We start from the raw sequence: 24,117 nt of genomic DNA on the forward strand, positions 1-24,117 counted from the left end.
TTTTGGTGCAACTTGTTCCCACTTTTAAAAGCGGTAGCTCTTTTAGTTGACCTGAGGGCATTACAGTTGTTTAAACTGCTGGCTGGTAATTGTATTTCCTTTTTAGGATGAGATGCTTTTTCCTGGAGGAGAACACAGCTCCTGATGCCATTTAGGTGCTCTTCTCATTCACAGACACACCGATTAAATCAACACAGACAGTCAATACTCAGTAACAAAAACAAGCCATTTGGCTGCTTGTAAACAAGACATTTTACCACTTTAGAACAAGGCAGACATGCAAACTAGCTAATGCCGCTTCACCACGACAGGCTGTTTGATGTTCAGGTACTGTTGGTGGTTGGTGCCCCTTGAGCCCTCATGATTTAGCTGTTCCTGACTCTGCCCATCTGGAAATTCCCTGAAACAATCTCAGATCAGTTTCCCTAATGATTAAACGGTCCTTCAGTAATGATCCCAAGGCCAGGACAACCCATCTTTTATATGCTTCCCTTTTTTAAAATAACCAACTGAGCCATCTGCTGTTGATTTAGCTCTCGCAGGTGAAGGAAACTAGATTATTTGGGAATTTCCTAATCAACAACCCCTCCTTTATCCTCAGAAAATTGCCTTGATGCCGGGCTGTCTTTGTTTGGCAAGACGTTCTTCCGCCTCCGGTTGAGTTTGTTATATCTTCAAAGCGTAAAAAACAAAATGATATAAAATCTGAGTGGAATTGCCTCAATTGCATTGACTCAAAAATGCTATTATCATAGGTGACACTGGGTGGATTACTGGTGGAGGAAAACCATTCTCTTCTAGTAACTCTCTACTATGATACAGGTGAACAGTCCAATCACAAAGCTTTTCAGGACTTTTAATCCATTTTTTAATATAAAGCCTGAATCTCAGCATCTATTTTTGTCTTTTTGAATCTGAGATCAGAAGGCTGTTTAAGGTGTGTTGAATGCCAGCAGGAGAGCAACACTAACTTAACCGAAGGGGCTTTTTAGACTCGTAACCATCCACACTGACAGTGTTTGGGTGGTTCTGTTTCTTGTCCTTTGACGATCCTTTTCTTTTAGGATTCCAGCTCCATCACACCTACAGCTCAGCTGAACATTCTGGGACAGTCTTAAAAGTAGGAGCTTAGTGCCGGAAATAGTGATGTTAAATGGAAATTAGATCTGCCACAGTGCTTCAGAGTCGTACGTTTGGAGGAGGATGATGATAAAAGGAGAGTCGAATCAGAAATGGGGAGGATGTTGTCTGAACCACGGCCCTGAAGTAAGTGTGCACGTTCTGGCTCCTCTGCGATTTGCACTCGCCTGAGTTTTCACCAACAGTGGGAAGACAGAAACATTCTACTTCTGTCATTCTGACACTTGCATGTGCGATTCAAACATATAACAGAGCAACTCTTTGAAAGCATTGGTTGATTAAAGTGAGCTGCTTTAATTCCTCATCTACTGGTGAGGATCCTGCAGGGCTCAGATGCTGCACAGCGTCTGCAGACTTAAATCAATGTGCTTTAGCTCTGGGCTGGTTGGTTTTGAATTTCTACATTATTGATTTGCCTAGAATTATTTGTAGTGTTTCTAATTAATTAATGTTTGCATTCCTCTGGAAGTTTTGCTCTCTGTTTGTTTAGCTTTAATGTTTGCAATTTCCATATTGTATGGATGAATTGTTATGAGGACTTTCACATCTCATAGATAATTAGATTCAGGAGTTTGATGGTGTTCCTTTGTCTCATTGTAGTGTTGCTTCTGTCTCTTTGGTCTCCCTGTCATCAACAAATTCCCTTGCTTCGCTCCAGAGTGTCAACATCAGGAAGATTTGGAGGACCAGTTTGTGTCTATGGACAGAACCAGCTTGTGCTGGGAACAATGGTATTAAAAGTTGAGCTGTAATGGGACGAGTAACAGTTTCCCTCCACCTAAAGTAGAGGCTTTAATCAAACAACAGGCATCAACTCCACCATGTTCTGCTCTACTGTTATTTCAGACACGCCCAACACACACACACACACGCCCAACACACACACACGCACACACACACACACACACACACACACACACACACACACACGCGCACACACACACACACACGCATTCATGAATCGTTCAATTTCAGTTGTCCCTTGCTGTACATCTGTTGTGGACAGAACCAGCTTGTGTTGGGAACAATGGTATTAAAAGCTGAGTTGTAATGAGATGTTATGGGGGATGTTGCTGCTCAGAGATTTATCTTGTTGTTCAAAATGAAAGAATGTGAAGCAGTACCCACCCCCAGCTCGGCCAGACAGGTGCCTCTAGTTGGCAATCTAGCCTAATAGTGCAAATGCATTCTGTTTATTGTTGTTTGCAGGTAGCTCGGTGCTACACTAGCATTAGCATAGGGTTACACTTTCGTAACCACAACAGATATTGTTAATAGGTGGTGAAAGCAACACTTAACTGGCACCAGTTCTAGGTCAGGTAGGTTTTTGTCTTATATAATGGTGAATGTAATGTAATGTATTTAGCATCAATAATTAATTATATTTAGCATAGTTCTGTCCTATTTCTTCTCTTTGATCGTCATTGTTATCTCCTGCTTCTATAGCTCAGCTTTCTCTTACAAAATGATGCCATATAGGGCACAAATACTAATACTAGACACGGACATTTCAGCAAAAGTCTCAGGCGTTGTTTCCTTTATCCTGTCTGAGCTCAATAGATTTAATAATTCGCTGCAGATTGTGTAACATTTGTCACGTTACTCCCTTAATCTCTCCTGCCATTCTGTAGGGAGGAATGCGTTTGTTTAAATTTTTGTTCCGGTGAACAGTCCCATTAGGCCTGATCGACTCCAGTGAAACGTTAACTATGGTATTTATCAAACCACTAGTGATAGCCGACTGTGATTAGAGGAAACAGATGGCATGAAATGACCAGGATACTCAAGGCTTGAAAAACACCCAGGCATGTCGCCACGTTGCCATGGAAACCGCCATGCTCTTGCAGCTTTGTTAATGACCACAATTAGTGGGGAGCGACAACAAAGCGGGGCTGATCAGAAAGACAGCCTGATGTTGTGATATGCTTTTAGCTCTGACTGCTGCAGGAATCAGCTCAGTCACAGTTATAATTCTCCATTATGGTCACCAGTGTGGTGACAAGTGCAGCGCGGCTGGAATTGGATTTAAACCAGGTGAAAGCCTTTAATACATGCGTAATAGAGCGCACTGGCTTTTCTTAATGCTCTTCAAGAGTAAACATCTGAATAGTTCCGGAAATATTGCATATTTCATCAGAGAGAGAGAAAAATGACGCAACGCCTGTAAATGAATGTTTTTTTAAATTTTTTTCGTTGTCAGCAACAGGCTATAGTGAGCTACTCAGTACTGAGAGAGGGAAAAAACATCCAGAACACTCGGCACAAAGGAAAACATGCAGGTGGAGCACACATGCAGTGTAAAAACCTGTCACGTCCAGCCTCAAGCCCATTTCCTCACATTTTAAAAACACTTCCAGTCAGCCTTTACAAAGGCAGCAGCAAGATGAAGTGTGGCTGACTGACACACCTGGAAAAGGAAGATAAGCGCCACCACCGGGCACTCCACAAAGAGCACCTCACCTGCTGGGGGCCTATTGATACAACTGAAGGCAGCGCTTCAGTGCACAAGCCGTGACGTGCCAGAGAGCCACTTCCTTTTTTTTCAGTGAATCAGGGCGACTCATCTGCTTCCAAACACAGTGTTTCTCAGCCCCATTTTAAACAGAGAGAACAGTCTGTGTTTAAAAGGAATAACACATCTAGTAGTATGATTGTGGATACAATCGTAAATGTTCAAATTGGGACAGTGTCACTATGTGAGAAGGTGGTTAAAAATTCTTTATTGTTCTTGTGGTTAGAGACGCTACAAAAGACACACAAATGTACTCTCCTATCACTTGTAGTTCACGCGGGCAGCTGCTGAGACCTCTTTGTGCTGTGATTTATTATTCATTTGCACATCGGGCTGTAGCAGCAGCATGCAGTGCTGCATCTGATAGAGCATGAACAGATGAATAAATCTGGATGGCCATTTGACATTTACTGATGAGGCAATTAAGAGAGCAGCACACAAACCATGCACGCATCCCCCCCCCCCCCCCCCACACACACACAGATGAGAACGGTTGATATTTGAATACGAGTAACGGTTTCCCTCCACCTAAAGTAGAGGCTTCAGTTTCCCGTTCAATTTCAGTTGTCCCTTGCTGTACATCTGTTGTGCAGCACAGATGCTCAGTAGAAGCCATCAGGCTCAGTACTCAAAGACTTGGACACAGTCACAGAGTCCAAATCCAAAAACCAGTTCGACAGATAACCAGGCAGGCTCTGAGATCAAAAACAGAATGCTGATCAAACACTGAGAAGTAAGGAAATATTGCTGGACCGATCACATATAACAAGATGATCCGAGACTGAAGGGGGGAGAAACGGCTCAAAAAGAGGAGGTGGAGGGAGACGAGACAGAGACATTAGCCAATTACACAGGAGGAAGACTTGTCAGGAAGATGCGGAGGACACCCACCAGACTTCAAAATAAAACAGGACGTGATGAAGACAGGGACAAAAACGTGTTGTTAAAAGTTACACTAAATTAATGTCTGTCAAGGCCACCTGGGTTTCTTTTGGATCAGAGCCTCAGACTTGGAAGACTTGTTTTTTTCAGCAGTTCGACACCAAAACATGGGTAACATTTATTGAGCAACCTCTAAAAGCATTCCCCCAGCCCCAAGTCCACCACATGGTCCCCATGTTGGCCCATCTGGGCTGGGTGTATAATAGAAATAGTTACTTAGAAACAAAGCAGAGACCAGACACCAGTCATTTTCTCAGATATTGTAGGATAATAGTAGGATAATAGTGTGTTTATTTAGGCAGTAGTGATAAAGGGTTACATATCATTGTAAGGTTCACATTTCCTTAAAATTACAGTAAAAAAGAGGGACATCGGCTGTCAAATAACCTCAGAGCTGCGCTTCTGGCGGAACACTTGAACAGAACCATGGGTGGCACCTCATCTGTTCCAGGGTAATACGCTGATCCGGGTTGAAAAGGAAACAGCTCATCAAAAACTTCTTACAGTCTGAGGAGGGTAGACGGAGAGAAAAGTGACCTTTATCACAAAAGCTGCATTCATTAATTACAGGTTCAGACAATTGCAAAATATTAATAAAGAAAAGAAGCAGTAGCATCTTTTTACCTTCAGACACTTTCAACTCCATTATGGTCTGGGTAAGGAAATTTTCGCAGTGCTGCATCCCTGTTGTGAACAAGTCAGTTTTTTCACTAAGTAGTTGGAGGAGGATGCAGCCGAGTTGCCAGACGGTGGTCGGGCCAGCTTCATAGGTTCCCCGGTGGTTAAACTCTGGAGGCTCATAGCAAGAGGTTCCTGTGAGGAAAGAAAAAGCTTTTGAATTAAAGTGTCCACTGAAAATCTCTCAATCAGACATCAGCATGAGTTCAGCCGTACCGACGTAGCCGCGATATCCCGGCGTCACAAAACAGCCACAACCAAAGTCGATGACGCGCACTCGAGGAATGAGCCGAGCTTCATCGTCTTGAATCAGTATGTTTTCTAGTTTGAAATCACGGTGGAACACGCCTGCCATATGGATTTGAATTGCAGCTTCCACCAGCTGCCTCATGAATTCCTGATGGACAGAAAGAAGAGTTAACGAACATCCAAAGATATTATCAGACCCAGCTCTGCAGCAGTGGGAGGTGGTCCACCGTAGCACGATCACGAACTAGCGTTATTACCTTAGCCAGGCCTTCGTCTATTTGGCCTTCGTCATACTCCAACAGGTCCATGCAATACTCTGGCCTCTCCATTATCAGTAGGACTTCATCATCAATGCTGGTCCATGCTAATGGGGATATGACGGCATTTTCCCCTACAGAGTCCCCTGCTGTCATCGCCATCAGTACCATCTCCAGTGGGACGCAGTGGAGCTCACCGTTTATCACCTGAAGAGAGGAACACAACATGCTCGTCTGTGTTTACTGCTGGTCAGCAATGAAAAAGGAACAGCTCCACACTGAGCTCAACAGCTGATGGTAGGATCAAAGTTAGCCTTACCACTGGCTGGTATTTGACCAAGTCTTTATCAATGTGCTTGATTGCCACCTGCAGGAAAGAATCATGTGTCAAGGAGAGCAGTGACGATTATGTGTATGTGTGTGTTTGGTGTGATTCAAATAAAAATACTTACTGGAAATAAATCGTCCCTTCTATAACCAGAATACACTGTTCCAAAACCTCCTTCTCCCAGCTGGTCAACTTCTATGTACTGTTTCTGATATTCTTCTGCAAACACAGATTTACTACAGCCTTATTGCACACACACACACACACACACACACACACACACACACACACACACACACACACACACACACCCTCCACAATAAGCTCACCTCTGCTGATGGGCACCAAGACATGCTTGGTCTTTGATATAGTTGATGGCTGCAGCTCAGGAAAAGGGGACACATTATGGGGAACCGTCACTGATTCCGTCTTCTGTCTCTTCCTGAGAGCTTCTGGGTCTGACTGGGCCTTTCGTTTTCTGCCCAGGTTTGACGCCTCCTTCAGTCCCACTCGAGGAGTGGGTTCGCTGCAAACTGTTCTGTGTGCTGCCGTTCGCCTGCACTCAGAGCTGACCTTCCTCTTTTTGCTCACCACCCTACCGTGGTCCCCTGCGCTGGTGGATGGACTGGTGCTGTTCTCTGATTGTGAGGTAAAACCAGTCTGCTTTAAACTTTTCTATTCAATGAATCAGGCCAGCATGAAAAACATGGATGTGGCTTCTCTGATGGTGTAGTCACCTGATTTTGAGGATTCCTCATGTTTGCGTTTATTGGAAGAGACGCCCATTTCTGCTTTGTACCACAACTCAATAGCCAATGTTGAACAATTTGTTAGTATATTTAGCAGAGGAACTTTGTTGACTATACCTTTTTGTTTCATGCCATTGGCTTTAATCTTGGCTTTGACGTATTCGTGTATATCTTTGAAAGTGGCTTTGGTGTTTCTTTAAAGTTTTGACTCTGAACAATGTCTTTATGCTTTGATCCCACCCATCGTGTTTTCGTTGTCTATTCAAGGTAGTTTTCATTGTCAACTGGACTGTTCTTCTTGTCTTTTGAAGATGTTTCACCTTCTATCCAGAAGGCTTCTTCAGTTCTGAACTCGCTTGGGACAGAGCTTGAAAATATAGCCCCTGTGGACCATTAGCATGCTAATGATCTGGGTGGTCACCTAAGAATTGTTGGTAGGGTCGTTCACCTAATTCCAGTTGAGGTCTCTCCCCTTTGTCTGCTGGCTCACATGGATATGAGTCACCAGGTCTCCTGGAATGGTGTGAACGTTTGGTTTGTTGGAAGGAGTGGAGGACCATTGTATGTGGGTGACAGCCCACCCCTAGCCCTCCACCTCTGTTTAAGGATGGCTTTTCCAATTTGACATGGATGGCTTCCTTGACCCCCCTCTCAAACCAGCAGTCTTCTCTGGCCAGTACCCATACTTGGCTGTCCTCAAAGGAGTGCCCGCTCTCCTTTAGATGTAAGTGGACTGCTGAGTCCTGACCTGAAGAGGTGGCACGTCTGTGTTGTGCCATTCTTCTGTGGAGAGGTTGTTTGGTTTCACCAATGTACAGTTCCTTGCATTCCTCCTGGAACTGTACAGCATAAACAACATTACTTTGTTTATGTCTTGGTGTCTTGTCTTTCAGGTGGACCAGCCTCTGTCAGTGTGTGTTGCTTGGTTCAAACTGAACTGGTATGTCATGTTTTTGGGGGAATCCTCCTTGGGTAACTATGACCTGGATGATTGAGAATCTACACAGACATTTTGCGTGTCTATTATTGATCGAACAGTCATTATAGGCAGGATGAGACAGGACAAGAGAACATGATAAACTTTTTTTTGGGTAAACCCAAGATGTCTCAAAAGGAAAAATCGTCGATCCGTCTCTTGTCTCCGCCCCCCCCCCCCCCCCCCCCTCCCCAGAGGTGGATGAGAGAAAAAGGGCAGCAACAGCGGGGCGCTCAGCACAGCCCATCGGCGTGTTGGGGTGGCGGCAGCGGATGCGTGTTCTCCGTGAGCAAACCGAGCCACATGCGTGCTGTGCAACAGAAGCAAAATGGACCACCGGTCACCATCAACATCCAACCGGCAGCGACAGTTTGTAGGTGAGGATTTGTTCGTTGCATTTTGGTTTTTTTTCTTTGTGCGGATCTGCGATCGCCGCTTTGTGCAGGACGCGGTGCTGCACGCACAACGTTCGGCGAGAACCCTGCCGATGCAGATGGCTAATTTAGATTCAACTTGGTCAGAAAATGTGGAGATTGTCCTTTGTCTCTTGCACGTCTTCGGCCAGGAGCAGCACTGGTTTCGCGATGGGAAGTGCGTTTTAAATTGCTGCTCGTGCAATGTGGCGGCTTTTCGAGCTCCAAAACAACAGAAACGATTCCAGAAACAGGTGTGTTTTTGACACGTTGGTCGGACTTCATTGTGTTTGGCCGCGTCCCTTTTAAATAAAAACAAAAGCAACCAGCTTTTGCACAAACTGAGTTCATTGAGAGCAGCCAGGCCTGCACGCTGCTTCACAACTTAAAGATGCAGCACAGCCTCATCGTTTTACTGACAAGTTCTTATTAAACTGCATCCTGCACACGCCATCACCTCAAAACAATAAAGAGCAGAGCTCAGCAGCAGTCTGCGCGTCTAAACTCCCCGAAAAGGCTGTTCCCTTTCTGTAATGGGAGCTTTTATTTTGATAGTCCGATGATTTAACATTGTATCGGGCTTTAAAGTTCCTTACTTGTTTTGAACTCAAACCTTAGCACATCTCATAATAAAGGCACCGGCGTTTCAACTGCAGCTTTTAATCATTTAAGATGATTGAATGATCTTCTGGTGTCATCTCAGTTTCTGCTCCTGCTGGTTTGTCTTAATCCCAGATTGTCATCCAAGTGCCTTCACCTTCCTGGAGCTGGTGAAAGAATTCAGGCCTTCACGCGGAAACAAACTCGTGCAAACAAAGCCCACCATCATAATAAAGCGCACGTCCGTGGCACTCTCAGCAGGGTCATTTCCTTTTATTTTGACACTCTGCACATTTCCTGATATCAGTGGCATGTGAAAGCATGTGTCAGGACAAGCTCAATGTCAGCACATCACCTTCATCAGCAGCCAGGACTGGGTTTCCAGGGGGATCCAAGGCAGCGAGCTGGTTTTTCCTCTAAACTGTAGGAAAGTACGAAGTCCCTCCGGGTCATTGTGACACGGCGTTGGATTAAGTCATTTTGTTGGTGCAGATGCTGAATATTTGTGTTCAGGCATTGTGCTTAACTCAAAAGTTCACGTGGAGGGGTCTTTTGACCCGCCTCAGCACAGCTGCAGATACACACTGATGCAGTCTGACAATGTCCTGATGAATTCCTGATAAATGCAGCCGCAGAAACCGCCACTGACGTGTGAGGAAGTGTGAGCAATGCTGCCGTTATTGCTTTTGCAGGTTGTGTAATTGCGGCCACCACCTTAAAAAACCTGCCAAACAGTTAAACTGTCTCAGTTCTGATACGGCTTGAAATGGTCACAACATTCTGCTTGAAATCTGCACCTTCGTCCAGTCTTTGAAAGTTGGATTTGCCGGCTGCTGCCGACGGATGATGCATGATAATTGATCAGAGATGTGACAACACTCGCCGGAGTTCTGATCTGATCGCACATTAGGAGGCTCGTGTGCCAAAGAGGTGCAAATCCAACTTGTGTGTGTGTGTGTGTGTGTATTTGGGGAGGAATCTGCAGCTGAATATTAAATGTGTGTACAGGTGTGACAAAGAGCTGCAGTCATTGTGTGCACTGAAGCAGAATTCCAGTTTTATCCTCTCCACAGCTCCATATTGAATGAAGGCTTGAAGCTATTTTCCATGCAAAGCATATTTTCTCGTATTTTTGTGTCACTGTGAGGAGAATGGCGGAAGGATGACGTGTGCGTGCACAATGTGGCGCTCAGTTAACGGGAACGTCATATTCTACCATTATTATCCTTTTGATTTTTCTTACTATGAATAAATAAATGAATTAAAACATTCCAGAATATCCGAGCACTGTCAGATATTTAGTCTTTAATGAATAACGGCAGCATTCATCATTTAATCTCTTGCATTTAGTGATCAAATTTTGCAAGTTTGCTATTGTTGCTGCTCCCAGAACATCCACAGAAATACAGTTGGATCCAGACACTTGGTGCTACTATTCCCGTCACTCCTGCCAGCAGTATTCTGCTGGAATTTCTAATCCAAATCAGCAGAGTGCACGTGACACACTGAATGGTGAGCACATTCAAATTCAGTGTCCATGTTGAATGTTTTGTGCTTTCGGAGAATTGCTAAGCAGCAGTAGCAAGCTGGGCGTTCATTATTTAGGAGGATGTCTTATTTTCTCTGCTGTTCATAATTGCTCTTTGGCCAAGCAACAATGTGTTTTACCCGATAAACCGAGGGACTTTTCAGTAGAATACCCGCTAAAATATCTGAAAGCTGCTGATAGGGAGACGTTTAGTACTTCACCAAGCTGTGGTTGACGCAAATGCAACTTTCTGTTTTAACGATTTCTTTGGTTTCTGCAGACTTCAGTGGGAATATCTTTCTGGGGGGGGGGCGTGTCTCCAGCTTAACCACAGTAGCACTACGGTTCACTTCAGTGCAGCACAGTTTGGACCAGCACTGCTCAAAGTGGGGTGGGGTGTGTTTAGGCTGCTAGTCGCTGTTATCAGCTACAGAAAGATTCCAACACTGTATCAGCAGGACACAGGCGGAGTGAGCTGGAACTGATGGGGCCGATGAAATTTATGCAAATTAATTGAATAAAGACACCAGGTTTTCCTCTGGTGGCCTCTCAGTATCTCTCATGTCATTCAGATTATGAGCGTTGTGACGAGTTGCTGGACTAGCGCCACCTGCTGTTGTTCTTGGTGATTCACTGCTGGTATATGTGGCAGGTATGTAGCATTTTATTTGTCAAGTAAAGAGGCAGCCAGTTCAATGTCCAATGAAAGCAAAGTTCCAAATCTTCCCAGAGGACCAGGATGGAAGTCAGAACAGTCTCTTGGTAGGTGTTAGCTGCTAGGTGCTAATGTTCTGTGTGTGTATGCGTGTGTGTGTGTGTGTTAGACAAGTATGAGGGACGTGTGAGCCACGTCTGGACTAACTATCAATCAATCAATCAATCTTTATTTATATAGCGTCTTATACAATCAAAATTGTTTCAAGGCGCTTTCCAGAATCCCAGGGCCTGACCCCAGACAAGCAACAGTGGCAAGGAAAAACTCCCCTTTAACAGGAAGAAACCTTGAGCAGGACCAGGCTCATGTAGGGGGGCCCTCCTGCTGATGGCCGGCTGGGTAAAGAGAGAGGAGAAGGGGGAGGACAGGTAGAGGATAGGATGGGTAGGAGAGGAGAGGGGTAGAGGAGAGGAGAAGTAGAGTGGAGGGGAGGTAGAGGAGAGGAGAAGGAGGAGGAGGGGAAAGAGGAGAGGAAAGAAGAGGAGAGGGAGAGGAAAAGGAGAAGGAGGGGGAGAGGAGAGGAGAGGGAGAGGAGAGGAGAGGCACAGAGCACAGAAACACACACAAAAAATATGATGCACAATCACTTCAGCGGGGCCGTAGGTCATTATGCAGCTCCGAGGGCGGCGATACCTGTAAATAAATAGAGGGGGGGGGGAGAAGCAGAAAAACTACACAAGAATCAGCATAACTAGTCTGCTTGATGAGGAGAGGAAAGGAGAGGAAAGGAAACCATGACCCAGTGGAGTGACAGAGGCCTGTCAGGTGATCATGTTTCCGGACCCCGGCAGCCTTGGCCTATAACAGCATAACTAAGATGTGACCTAACGATTAGACGACCCCTAGGTATGATAATTTGTCTGTCTATGATAGAAACTGGAACTACTGAATTAGTAACAATAAGCTTTTTCAAAGAGGTAGGTTTTGAGTCTGATCTTAAAAGTAGCGATGGAGTCAGCCTCCCGTACCTGGACAGGGAGCTGGTTCCATAGCAGGGGGGCCTGGTAGCTAAATGCTCGGCCCCCCATTCTACTCCTGGAAACTCTGGGAACCACAAGTAGACCAGCATTCTGAGAGTGGAGCGGTCTATTGGGCTGGTAAGGTATCACTAGCTCCTCCAGGTAGGATGGAGCTAGGCCTCTGAGGACCTTGTAGGTCAAAAGAAGGGTTTTAAAAATTATTCTAAATTTAACGGGCAGCCAATGAAGCGACGCCAGTACAGGAGTAATGTGATCTCTTTTGTCAATACCTGTCAGAACTCTGGCTGCAGCATTTTGGATCAACTGGAGGCTTCTTAAAGAGTTGTTTGGACACCCTGATAATAAAGAGTTACAGTAGTCCAGCCTGGAAGTAACGAATGCATGGACTAACTTTTCAGCATCAGGCTGCATCAGTAGCTTCCTAATCTTTGTGATGTTCCTCAAGTGAAAAAAGGCACTTCTAGAGACTAATTTAATGTGTGAGTTGAAGGAGAGATTTTGATCAAAAGTTACTCCTAGATTCCTCACAGAGAGACTAGATGTTAATGAGATACCATCTAGAGTGATCATGTGATCTAATCTATCCCTGAGAGGTTCAGGACCAAACACCATGACCTCAGTTTTTCCTGGGTTAAGGAGGAGGAAATTTGAAGACATCCAGGACTTTATGTCTTTAAGACAGGTCTGGAGCTTCACTAACTTCTCTGTCTCCTCGGGTTTCATGGATAAATAGAGCTGAGTGTCATCAGCATAACAATGAAAATTTATCCCATGCTGCCGAATAATGGGCCAGATTCACCAATATGTTCTTAAGAATCTTCTTAGATTCTTTCTTAACTTGTTATTAAGAAGTTTTTTAAGAAAACCCTACGTCGGATTCATCAACGCGTTCGTAAGCCCCAGAATTGTTCGCAGCTGTGTTCTTAGATTGATGAATGCCATCTGTTCGTAAATTGAAAGCGCGTGCCAGGTGAGTCTAATTAACATACGATTAGCATAAGTCACCGCCCACTAATGCCCATAAAAGGAACTGCAGCAGGACCCTGTAGACAGAGCAAAAAGCAGCCAAATGCCCAAAGCGAAATGCCCAAAGCTTGCCTCTCCACGCCTGATTTCTGACGCCGTGTTGAACAATCAAGAAAGGATGGCTAACACGCTTGATAAAATTGCCTCAACCCTGATGACTATAGCCAACACGCTTAAAGAAATCAACGAGAATGTAAAAAAAAAAGAAGAATGTAAAAAAAATAAACGTGTAAAAGCTGTGCTCGGATTGTGACAATAATGCATTTTATTCACAAACGGGCAATTAATCGCGCTCGAACGTGAACTGCGTGCCTGCAGTCTGGCCCCATCATTGCGTCAGGACGCACATCCTCAGTTGTGGCTCTGTGTCCAAACACATCCAGCGCCCCTTTAACATGCCGATGGTGCGTTCAATGGTGGAGCGACTGCGCGCATGCATCTGATTGAATAAAACTCCCTGTGGAGTCTGAGGGTTGGTCAGTGGTGTCAACAACCAGGGAGCCAGGGCATATCCTCGATCCAGGTGACCACCCGGATCATTAGCATGCAAATGGTCCACAGGAGCTATATTTTCAAGCTCTCTCCCCAGCGATTTCAGAACTGAAGAAGCCTTCTGGATAGAAGGCGAAACGTCTTCAAGAGAAGAAACCCAGTCCAGTTGACAGAGAAAACTACCTTGGATATTGGCCTATAATTTGCTAAGACATCGGGATCCAGTGATGGTTTTTTAAGCAACGGCTTAATCACTGCCACCTTGTAGGACCGGGGTACATAACCTGACACTAAAGAACCATTGATCTGGTCCAGGATAGAACTGCCTATCAATGGTAAAACATCCTTCAACAGGTGTGTTGGGATGGGATCTAAGAGACACGTGGTGGTCTTGGATTTCTGAATTAGCGATGACGCCTCAGAAAAATATATAGGGCTGAAGGAGCTTAAGGGCTCGTTGGAGACCCTGTATGTTCCCACAGTCGGCACATCTGGTGATGGTCCAGTTGTTGGGATGGCCTGGTTAGCTTTCTCTCTGATAGCTAGAACTTTATCAGTGAAGAAGCTCATGAAGTCTTCACCACTAAGGGAAGAAGGGATACGTGGATCTAAAACACTGTGACTCTTGGTTAATTTGGCCACAGTGCTGAAAAGAAACCTGGGGTTGTTCTTATTTTCCTCAATCAAAGAAGAAAAATAAGCTGTTCTAGCCTTGCGAAGGGCCTTTTTGTAAACTAATAGACAGTCTTTCCAGGCTACATGGTAGCTGTCTATTTTACAAGAATGCCACTTCCATTCCAGTCTTTGCACTTTCTGCTTGAGGGTCCTGATATGTGAATTATACCAGGGGGCACACCTCCTCTGATTTACTATTTTCTTTTTCAGGGGGGCAACAGAATCAAGCGTGATTCTCAGTGAGGTTGCTGCACCTTCAGCAATAGAGTCAACCTCAGCAGGGCTAAGATTATAATGATTGATCCCTGGGGAAACACACGGTGGTCCTGGGATCAGCACAGGGATCACTTCCTTAAACTTAGCTACAGCATTATCTGAAAGACATCTGCTATAGTAAGACTGAGCTCTGAGCATAGAAGAATCCTTAATCATAAATGTAAAAGTGATCAAAGAATGGTCTGACAGGACTGGGTTCTGAGGGAACACTGACACATGTTCTACCTCAACACCATAAGTCAGAACTAGATCTAGGGTGTGGTTAAAGCTGTGAGTTGGTTGGTTTATCTGCTGGAGGAAACCAACTGACTCAAGTAATGAAATGAAGCCATTTCTAAAGCTGTCATTTATAACGTCGATATGGATATTAAAGTCTCCAATGATAATGACTTTGTCCGTTCTAAGGACCAAGTCAGATAAGAAATCAGAGAACTCAGACAGGAACTCTGAATGTGGCCCAGCAGGGGGCCGATATACAACTACAAACAGAAGTGGCTTTTCTGTCCTCCAGTTCAGATGAGTGATGCCAAGAGTCAGGCTTTCAAATGAACTGAAGCTATGTTTTGGTCTGGGATTAATTAATAACTTGAAGTGATAGATTGCTGCCACTCCCCCTCCTCGACCAGTAACACCTGGAATATGATAATTAAGATGGCTAGGAGGAGTAGATTCATTTAAGCTCACATACTCCTCCTCCTGAAGCCAGGTCTCAGTAAGACAAAATAAATCAATGTGATGATCCGCTATCAGGTCGTGCACTAACAGGGATTTACACAAAAGAGATCTAATATTTAACAGTCCACACTTAATTGTGATATTAGTTTCTGCAACTTGTGCTTCAGTATTAATTTTAATAAGATTTTGGTGATTGACCGCTCCCCCACTCTGTGCTTGGTGAACTTTTAACCGTGGAACAGAGACTACCTCTATAGTGTTAAATATGTTATTGTTGGTGGGTGAGGGTTCTAAGGAAGCAGCAGAGAGGTGTGTAAGACTACAACTCTGCATCCTGGTCTGGACCCTGGATTGTCAGGTCACTTTGGGTCTAATAAAATTAGCCAGATTACTAGAAATGAGAGAAGCACCATCTCGCGTGGGATGGACACCGTCTCTCCTAATCAGACCAGGTTTTCCCCAAAAGGTGCTCCAATTGTCTATAAAGGCCACCTGGTTATCGGGGCACCACCGTGACAGCCAGCGACGAAGCGATGACATGCGGCTAAACATCTCATCGCTGGCCAGATTGGGGAGGGGACCAGAGAATGCTACGGAGTCCGACATCGTTTTTGCGTAGTTACACACCGACTTCAAGTTAATTTTAGTGACCTCCGACTGACGAAGCCGGGTGTCGTTGGCTCCGATGCTCTGGCCCCCGGAATGCACCTAACTGTGGTCGCTGGAGTCGGCTTCACGTGGCGCAAAACAGAGTCGCCAATTACCAGGGTCGGTTTCTCAGCGGGTGTGTCGCCGAGTGGGGAAAAGCGGTTAGCCACGCGAAGCGGTTGGTGGTGCACCGCGGGCCTTTGTTTTGGGCTACGCTTCCACCCAGCCGCCCTGGCTAGCCGGCTGGTCGGCTGCTGCCGGGGGACCGCTAGCTGTAGCTACGCTAGGCGGCTCCGCAGCAGCTAGCTTACCCTGGCTACATGACGCAACTCCAGCTAACTCCAAACTGCGGAACCGCGTCTCAAGCTCGCTAAGTCTTGCCTCCACAGCCATAAATAAACTACACTTTCTGCACCTATTCCCTTCACTAAGGGAGGCAGAGGAGTAACTAAACATTTCGCACTCTGAACAGACAAAGACACCGGGTGAAACAGACGGTGAGGCCATGCTAACGCTAGTGATCGGCGAAGCCCTGTATTTGTTTAATATGGGTTGTTTCTCACTGTTGATATCGGGTGACTAGAATGTCTCAAGTGTTTAAAATTTTAAGTAAAGTGAATACAACACACCAAGTGTTCAATATTAAGTGAATACAACACACCAAGTGTTCAATATTAAGTGAATACGGCACCCCGTGCACAATGCAACCAACGAACGATAGAGGAGACAGGAAGTGACGCAAGGTAAAGATTTAAGTAAACCTTTAGCTTTAATCGGAATAATAGAGAAGCACCGTACATGATATACTCATGCTACACTGGAGCTAAGAACCAATTAAAAGTGTGTTTTAAATGTCATTCCTAGAGCCAGCCAATTTAATTGGAATTCTAATTAGACTTTTTATTTATAAAGCTTTCCTCTGCTTCTGTCAGCACATTATCCTTGCAAAGTTGCTCTTTTGAGCAAATGTGAGCCATTTATTTATCTTGATTGTTTATTCTGTGTAACCATGTGAGTGGTTGTTCAGAAACTGGAATCACACTGATTAAGATATATAAAATAAACAACCGAGGGTCAGCATACCTGCAGTGAATTACCGTCACTGACATTAGGTAGAATTTAACATTGCAGAATCACTTCCTGTTCCCCAGGATGTGGTTGTACCTGTGGGGGGAAATAAAGCTATCACCAGAGGGTTGGCCTCATTCGTGGAAGCCTTCTTGTATTTTCTTTTTTACAATCTTTAGTTACCCATTTGGACGCAGATGAAGCAGCTACCCTGATATTTGCCTGACTCCTAGCTCCGAGCTGCTCACCACACTGACGAGTTAAAATAGAGGGAAGCTCCTTTTTTTGTGTACTTAATCCCAACATTTGGTTAAAGCCGTATTTTTATCCTTCCTCGACCTCTGCGAGGAGGTGCGCCGTAGTGCAGCGCGGAGGACAGATTGCCTGGGTCGGGCAGTCTGGGAAGGTGTAATTTCAGATGTGGTGGAAGCGGCCAGAGCAGCAGTTGTCGGAGGTCATTCTTCAAAAGGAGCTCTGGAGTCATGAAGAGCAGCTGTAACCTGAAGTCTGGACCTGATGTGTGAGGCCTCGGAGGGCACGACGCCTCCATGGGAAACATATGGTCATCTGGGCCTGTGAATCATGGAGACACACTCCTTCCTCTGAGGAGTTGCTCGGACGCCCGAGAGTGCAGACACATGTTTTCCTGCTCTGTGTTGAATCCTCCTTCACATGGAAGTCTTGGGAAGCTCTTGTGGCCTTTTATTCATATTTGTCACCATAAATCTGATAAACTGCTAATCTTAATCTGTGTTTAGAGGGGACGGTCCAGAGTTTGAACAGATTATAGTGAGGTTAATCTGGCTGAAAATGGCAATGCAGCTTTAGATTAGTCTGCTTGTTCTCCCATCAAACATAACGCTGGTCATCACAGTGCGAAGAGTTTTATATTTAAGACCCGCTAACCTCTGTTCCTTCTGTGTAAAGATGGGTGAGCGAGCGCTTTCAAAAGATGGTAAATTTAGCTCCTCTGGAGAGCCAAACGGCGTGAGATGGCTCCTGTTGTTGTGAGAGGGTGAGACAAGCCGATGGTGCAGGCATTGTTAGGTCTGTTCAGCCTCCGCAAGCGAGAGAGGAGAGACGGCAGAATGGGCTTTAAGCGGAACCTTCTCACATCAGCGGCTGCCTGCATGTGGGCGTCAGCGCTCCTGGCTGTATTTATGGGCTATAATGTGAGCAGCGGAGCTACATTTCCGTCACGGGACCTGGCAGTCTGCTCCGGGCAGGGCACCGTGAAAGCCTGTCATCAAGAACCGCGGCCTCCTGTGATTTATCAGGGTGGGATGTTCTTCAGAGGTCGGGATGAGTCCCATTTTCCAGAGCCATATGTTTGCTGGCTGCGTTTAGCTATTCTTAGAATAAAAATGCTGTTTCATCTTAAGGCAACTTCAGGGTTTTTTTTAGGGATTTATCGTCATTGTTGCCATGAAAAAATATCACTCAAAGGTGAAACATGCACATCAGAATTCAACTATTCATTAAACACAAAAGGACGTGATGGGTCGTACGCCTGCTTTACATTCGCCGCAATCTGTCGCTGGAATGCCGCGGTAATAAAGATCCTTTACAGTCCCTGCAGTCACCGCATCTTTAGCTGCTTTTAAATCTTTCAAGATCTTGCTGTTCACACTCGGTAGGAACCCGGGGTTGCTAACCAGCTCCGGCACAGCCGACGATCGATTTGGTTTCACCTCTGTTCCTGTCTCAGGTTGAACAAATCGGACCCCTGCTGGGTGAGTGTGACGCTCGCCAGCACATTACAGTGGAGTAACGGCCCCATCTTCAGCTGCCGGAGATTTACCTTCAGTCCGACTCCGACCCGGTCGGACGTCGGACCGCTCTTTCGAGTGGACCGCTCTTTCGTGGCGAGTGGAGCCTCACGCTCGTCTCCTGAGGGTCGTATCTGCACTGCTGATTTCAGATGAAACGCCTCCGCCGCTCTAATCACAGCACATATGAGCGCTTCACACGGTCCGCAGTTAAGAAAAAGAGAAGGGCTAATTGGCACTGCCACGTTCTCATCCAGGTGTGTGTGTGTGTGTGTGGGGGGGGGGTGTATATTGTCGCTGTCTCTACATTCCTACAGAGTAAATGCTGCGGCCCCCATCCGTCCACCCTCTGCTGGAGTTTTTCTGCAGCCGATGGGTCTGAATTAGAGACGTCGCCTCCCCACGGTCTTTAGCATTCATTGGATTTCAAGGTTATGCACGAAGCACCGAGCTTCTGCTAAAATAGACATTTTTGCCGGTCCGTGGTTCAGGAGGATAGCAGGAGACGGGGCTGGTGTAATCTGCCTCAGTGGGATCAGTCTTTAATGGAGTTAGCGCTTTTCCGGTCTGACCTTGCTGCCCGTGGCGTCACAGCAGCGTGAAGGGAGCCCTCGCTGATCCCACCGTCGCCGAGAGAGCGGCGGAACGGAAGGTGAAAGAGAAATCAAACCCGTGTCGTGTGCAACAGAACGTGATGTAGGTGGAAGCAAACTCCAAAGCTCTAGGACATGCTGCCTGGGTTTACGTAATTACCGGACTTTGAGTGGTGAAATCTGCTGAAATCTGATATTTTGTAACTCTTCCAGTGTCACTGGAGTCATTTTCCCTGCTAGAGGGAACCACAGACCGGCACAGTTACGTGACTTTCGGCATATGAAGTCTTTAATATTTCCAACTATACTGGAGAGAAGTGGGACAATCGAGGCCTTTTTTCACTTGTTGCCATGGTGACTCATGTTATCTGTGTTCCATTAAAAATGCTTTTTAAATCCTCAAGCATGAACTCGGGGTAACTTTGACTCGGAGTTGACTGAACTAACTCTTAACGCCTGTCCTGAAACTAGAAACCCTGAAATGTCATTATTGCTACTTTCCCATAACTCTCCCACCTTCCCTCTCCTTCCCAAACATTTTCACTTCCTCCTTCCTCTTCGGTCGCTTGGGTGACCACAGACATCCCATATCAGTAGGCGCGTCATGGGGTGTGTCGCCCCGCTGCTCGGACACAGCGCAGCCTCCACATTACCCCGGTCGAGTAAATGGGGAAGAGGAAGATTTAAATATTAAAGCTTTTTAACTGGCCTCACCAGAATGTTCACAGAATTGAGTTTATAATCTACACGGAATAGGTTACAGTTGTACAATTACATTTTTTTTTCTCACACTGAATTATGAACATCTCTGTTGTAGCCACGTAACCAAGGTTACCATTACGTGCCAACTCTCGTATTGATGCTATCTACTTTCTGAAACGCTTTCATCCAGAAATATTGACCTTTTTTTGCTGTTTATTTATTAACACGGGTGACTGTGCAGCCTATGGCCTCAAGCCCTGCCTCGCCCATCCGGTGCTTCCGCATTTAATCAGTTAATCAGTTCCATATTGTGTGTCATTAATGTGCTCCTTCACCAAAAACACATCCTCTAGCCTTACCTCCTCCACTGAAAGGGGAGCAGGTTGTCCTCCACGTATGCTCGAAGGACGTGCATGCAGGCTAGAGCGCTGCTCTTTTTAGGGGATTTCTTGAGACAGCAAAACAGGATGTGTCTAACATCAACTACAAGACCACCGCAGCGTGTTGGCAGGAAGCTGGAGCCACATATAACAGCAGTCATGGTGGCGAACGGCGAGGGAAGCGCTGCTTCGGTAGCCAAGGGTAACGGTCTCATCAACAGCCATTAGGGAGGCGCTATCTCTTTGTATTTTAGTAGAACTAGAAATACTTGTGAATTGTGAAAGTGCTCCCTGCTCCAAGTGGTCCTGGCTGAAGCGGCACAAACAGATGTAACACCGGACACATCAACACCTGTAGTATCTGAAGTCTGTGCCTCTATTCTCTGCAGGCCGTGACCTTTGTAAAGCCACGACTTGTTTTTCAGCCAGTCTGACGCCATCTTAAGATCTCACGTGTCCTGCGACCCTTGTTCTTTCCATAAGTTTGAGGTGTATATTTTGTTTCTTTCCCGTGAGAGGAGCTGATAAGAGGTGATACTGGGGTCCATAGGCTCCTGATTGTTCTTCACATGAGGATGTGTACCATGAGGCCTTACTCCCATTTTTGGGAATAACTGGACTGACCGTATAAGAAGGGGCCATCGAAGTAAGCTCTTCACCATTTGACCCACGAAACCTCCCTCGGTCAAACTGCAGTGTCCGATAGATACCTGACTGTTCTCTCCGATAAACATCTCATATAACCCAGTCGGTGTCGACGAAGATTCCTTCCTCATCAGCACCTCTCGACTACCATCAGAAGAAATACGGATGTCAGCTTTCAAAACGCATATTTGTAACATGCTCACGGAACTGCAGAACAGTATGAAACAGCAGGAACTGCTCAATAATCACATGCTATAATTACCAGTATCACCCGAAAAACCACAAATCCTAAACTGAGCACAAGCAGGTTCCAAATGAGACAAACTTATGCCAGAACCATATGAACATGCCTCCGTGCCCCTTTGAAGCCAATATGACCTTAAAGTCTCTCAATGAGAGAAATTCAGCGGCCACAAACCCCCCAGGAAATATCTGAACATACTGACCATTTTTGAAATCCTCATAACCGTGTGAAACACTTTTGGACACATGAAGATTAAGATGAGGCGTCTGTACTTGGTTTTTCTCTTTATTAACTTAAGCATCAGGTGCTTTGCTGACCCGGACGACTGAACCTTCAGTCGTTCCTCGACACTTGTATCATCTGACGAATACATCAGAATCAACATTTTCATTAACCACAGAATAAACAGTTAAGTTAATAAACAACGAGATAAGAGAACAACTGTGAGCTACACCCTCTGTTCAGGGAATAACCGTTAACGTCTGCTGATATTTACAGTATATCTCTGGGTTGTGCGTGCCAAAAGCAGCGAAATGATAGAGCTTACCTTTAAATGAAAAGTTTATAAGTTGACATGGCTGTCATTCTTGCCTGCATGTCATTTAGCATTTTATGCTCCAAAAACTCAGATAATTGACAGCCATTTATCCGGTAAATTGAAAACTGCCGGTCTCGGCGCTGGCGGTGCATAGTTGTGGAGGATTGAGGGTCTTTTTTCAGTGAAAAAGACAAAACTGTGTAACAGTTAATAGAAGGCCACATTTTTATAGAAAGGCCTCCAACAGATTAGGTTCACAATGTTGTGGCTGTACAGCATTTTTACATCTTTAGCTGTGCACTTTTATCAGCCTTGAAATTTCCCTGACGCACCAGGCGGGACAGAGTGTAGCTTGTCCACACGTGCCTCACGCAACCTTGGCAGCAAAAACATCAGTATTTACAACAACAGGACAGGTCCCACACTGAGATCGCTGTCATGTGACTGGACCTGCAGAGTGGATCCCTCTGACCTCATGGAATCTGTATTCATGAAGTCACAGAGGAAGCAGGTCCATCGCTGTGTTGCTACCAGGTGAAATATTTTAAGTTGCCTTTTTAAAATGATTCCTGGAAACGAAACCTGTAATTACAGGTTTCGTTTCTGTGCTGTCAGCATGAAGCTAATTTCAGATCGTCATTATTTTAAGCTGCTTCACACATTTTAGCTAAATCTGTCAGAGGAAAGAAATATATTGTGAATAATCTGGAATATTATAGCTAAGTACAGTGTGACAAGTATGATTGACTGTAGTTAACCTTTTATGGCTGAATAATTGCCAAGTTATTGCTTTGTGGATTTTGAATTCGACTTTTGCATATTTCTTTTAATGTACTGGTGCAAACATGCAAAGTTTTAATGCTAGATTCAAATAGTAGAGTTAATTTACATCCTTCCTTCTAAAGGTCAGAGGGGTTTTGCTGCAGAGCTCATTCACTTTGATCAAATAACTCAGCCTTTTATGTGAAATACAACCCGCTGGCCATATTTGATCGTTTGTTCAGCGCTGAACGCAGAGCTTTCGCATGGATATAAAGCTGATAGAGACCTGCATCACTTTCATGTCCCTACAAGCTCAGACGGAGGCGTGTCTGCTCTTGTTTTGAATGCAAACACACAAGGCAGATCTCAATCAGAGTCAGCGTCTGCATGTGAAACCACAGCGTGCTTGGTGATGATAAATGGCCGCGGAACAGAAACTGACATCGGATGGTGCTGCTCCGTCTTCAAACGTCAGCAAACAGGATGGACATGTGAAACAGTCAAACGAAAACAACAATCTCATCCTCACTAATGAAAGTGTAGGATAAAACTAGCTTATATAATATTTACCTTCATGTGCCTTATTTCTCGCCATCTTGGTGACGATGACATTAAATACATTGATTCACTTATTCGTTATTGGTTGCTATGACCGCTGAATAATTAAGCACTTTTGAATGAACGTTTGAATGAATTTAATAAAAATACTAGAACAAAAGATGGGTTTAGCTTGATAAATTAAATAGTTAAACTTTTGTTATATGAGTGTATGTAGTTGTATTTAATTTGTAAACAAAACAAAAAGAATTCTGTTTTTAGTTATTCTATTTTAGAGCTGCACCTAGAAATTCACTACATTTTGCTATAATAATGTTTAATGGACCGTGCCCCTAAATATTGCTTGATTTTTGCTCTGTAACTCCTCCTCAGTCTCATTCTGATTTCTTCATTGCTGTTTTACCTTGATGTTGAAAGTTCTGATGTTTAAATCCGGTTTACACAAAGATTTGGCATTTAGATTGTGGGCAGAGCTTAACATTTACTGCAAAAGCTTCCTGATTTTGGCTCCGGATCAACAAACCTGAAACAATAATCCCTCCACGCGTACCTTCACATTTCCACATGAAGCCTAACCGGCAGGGCAATCCCCCAGATTTCCCACGTGCACATCTCCTCCGCTGCAGCTGCCTTATAAACTGCCATCGATTTCTGGTGTGGGTGCGATAGCATTAAAGGATTAAGCGGTAAGCATGCAGACATGTCGCAGGCCCTCCACTCACATCTGCAAGCACAGCGCTGCGGCTCAATGTAGGTCAGAGCAGACGGATGTGGGGGATGGAGAAAGGTGAGGAACAAGCGAGGAGATAATGAAGAGGAAGCGTTTCATTATCACGCTGCCGTGGGAGGGTTTGACTGATTTGTAAGATTCACGAGGAAATTGGAGTCCTCCTCCTGTTCATCACAGATGTGACTGTTGTGCCTCCTCCTGCTCGCTGCAGAACCAGCAGCAGTGCCAGATGCAAATGACAGAGAACGTGTCCTGAAAGAGCAGCTGCT

General features: G+C 45.1%; 2 protein-coding genes across 9 annotated transcripts in view; one reads left to right on the plus strand and one right to left on the minus strand.

Moving 5' to 3' along the window:
- Positions 1–4,868: 4,868 nt before the first annotated feature.
- On the minus strand, positions 4,869–24,006 carry LOC130530605 (serine/threonine-protein kinase pim-2-like). Of its 2 annotated transcripts, XM_057041965.1 has the most exons (8): positions 6,844–7,893; positions 6,436–6,744; positions 6,231–6,325; positions 6,098–6,145; positions 5,779–5,985; positions 5,489–5,669; positions 5,219–5,407; positions 4,869–5,101 (listed from the first exon to the last, which is right to left on the minus strand). In XM_057041965.1, the coding sequence occupies exons 1-8, from the start codon at positions 6,983–6,985 to the stop codon at positions 4,983–4,985; spliced, it is 1,290 nt and encodes a 429-aa protein (XP_056897945.1). In that variant the 5' UTR covers positions 6,986–7,893; the 3' UTR covers positions 4,869–4,982. The 2 variants fall into 2 exon arrangements, with proteins under 2 accessions (XP_056897945.1, XP_056898030.1); XM_057042050.1 differs by lacking the exons at positions 6,436–6,744; positions 6,844–7,893 and adding an exon at positions 23,669–24,006.
- Positions 8,012–24,117, plus strand: part of st6gal2a (ST6 beta-galactosamide alpha-2,6-sialyltranferase 2a) — a 35,382-nt gene continuing 19,276 nt past the window's right edge. For 3 of the 7 annotated variants that reach the window (XR_008951824.1, XR_008951830.1, XM_057041421.1), the window contains exon 1: positions 8,012–8,208. The gene's annotated coding sequence lies outside the window, so the exon portion shown is untranslated. Of the gene's footprint in view, positions 8,209–10,992; positions 11,135–22,308; positions 22,333–24,117 lie in introns of those variants that run through there. The other 4 variants (XM_057041598.1, XM_057041756.1, XM_057041672.1 and 1 more) reach the window with 4 other exon arrangements.

The sequence above is a fragment of the Takifugu flavidus genome, chromosome 1 (genome assembly GCF_003711565.1).
Source record: "Takifugu flavidus isolate HTHZ2018 chromosome 1, ASM371156v2, whole genome shotgun sequence".
NCBI lineage: Eukaryota > Metazoa > Chordata > Actinopteri > Tetraodontiformes > Tetraodontidae > Takifugu > Takifugu flavidus.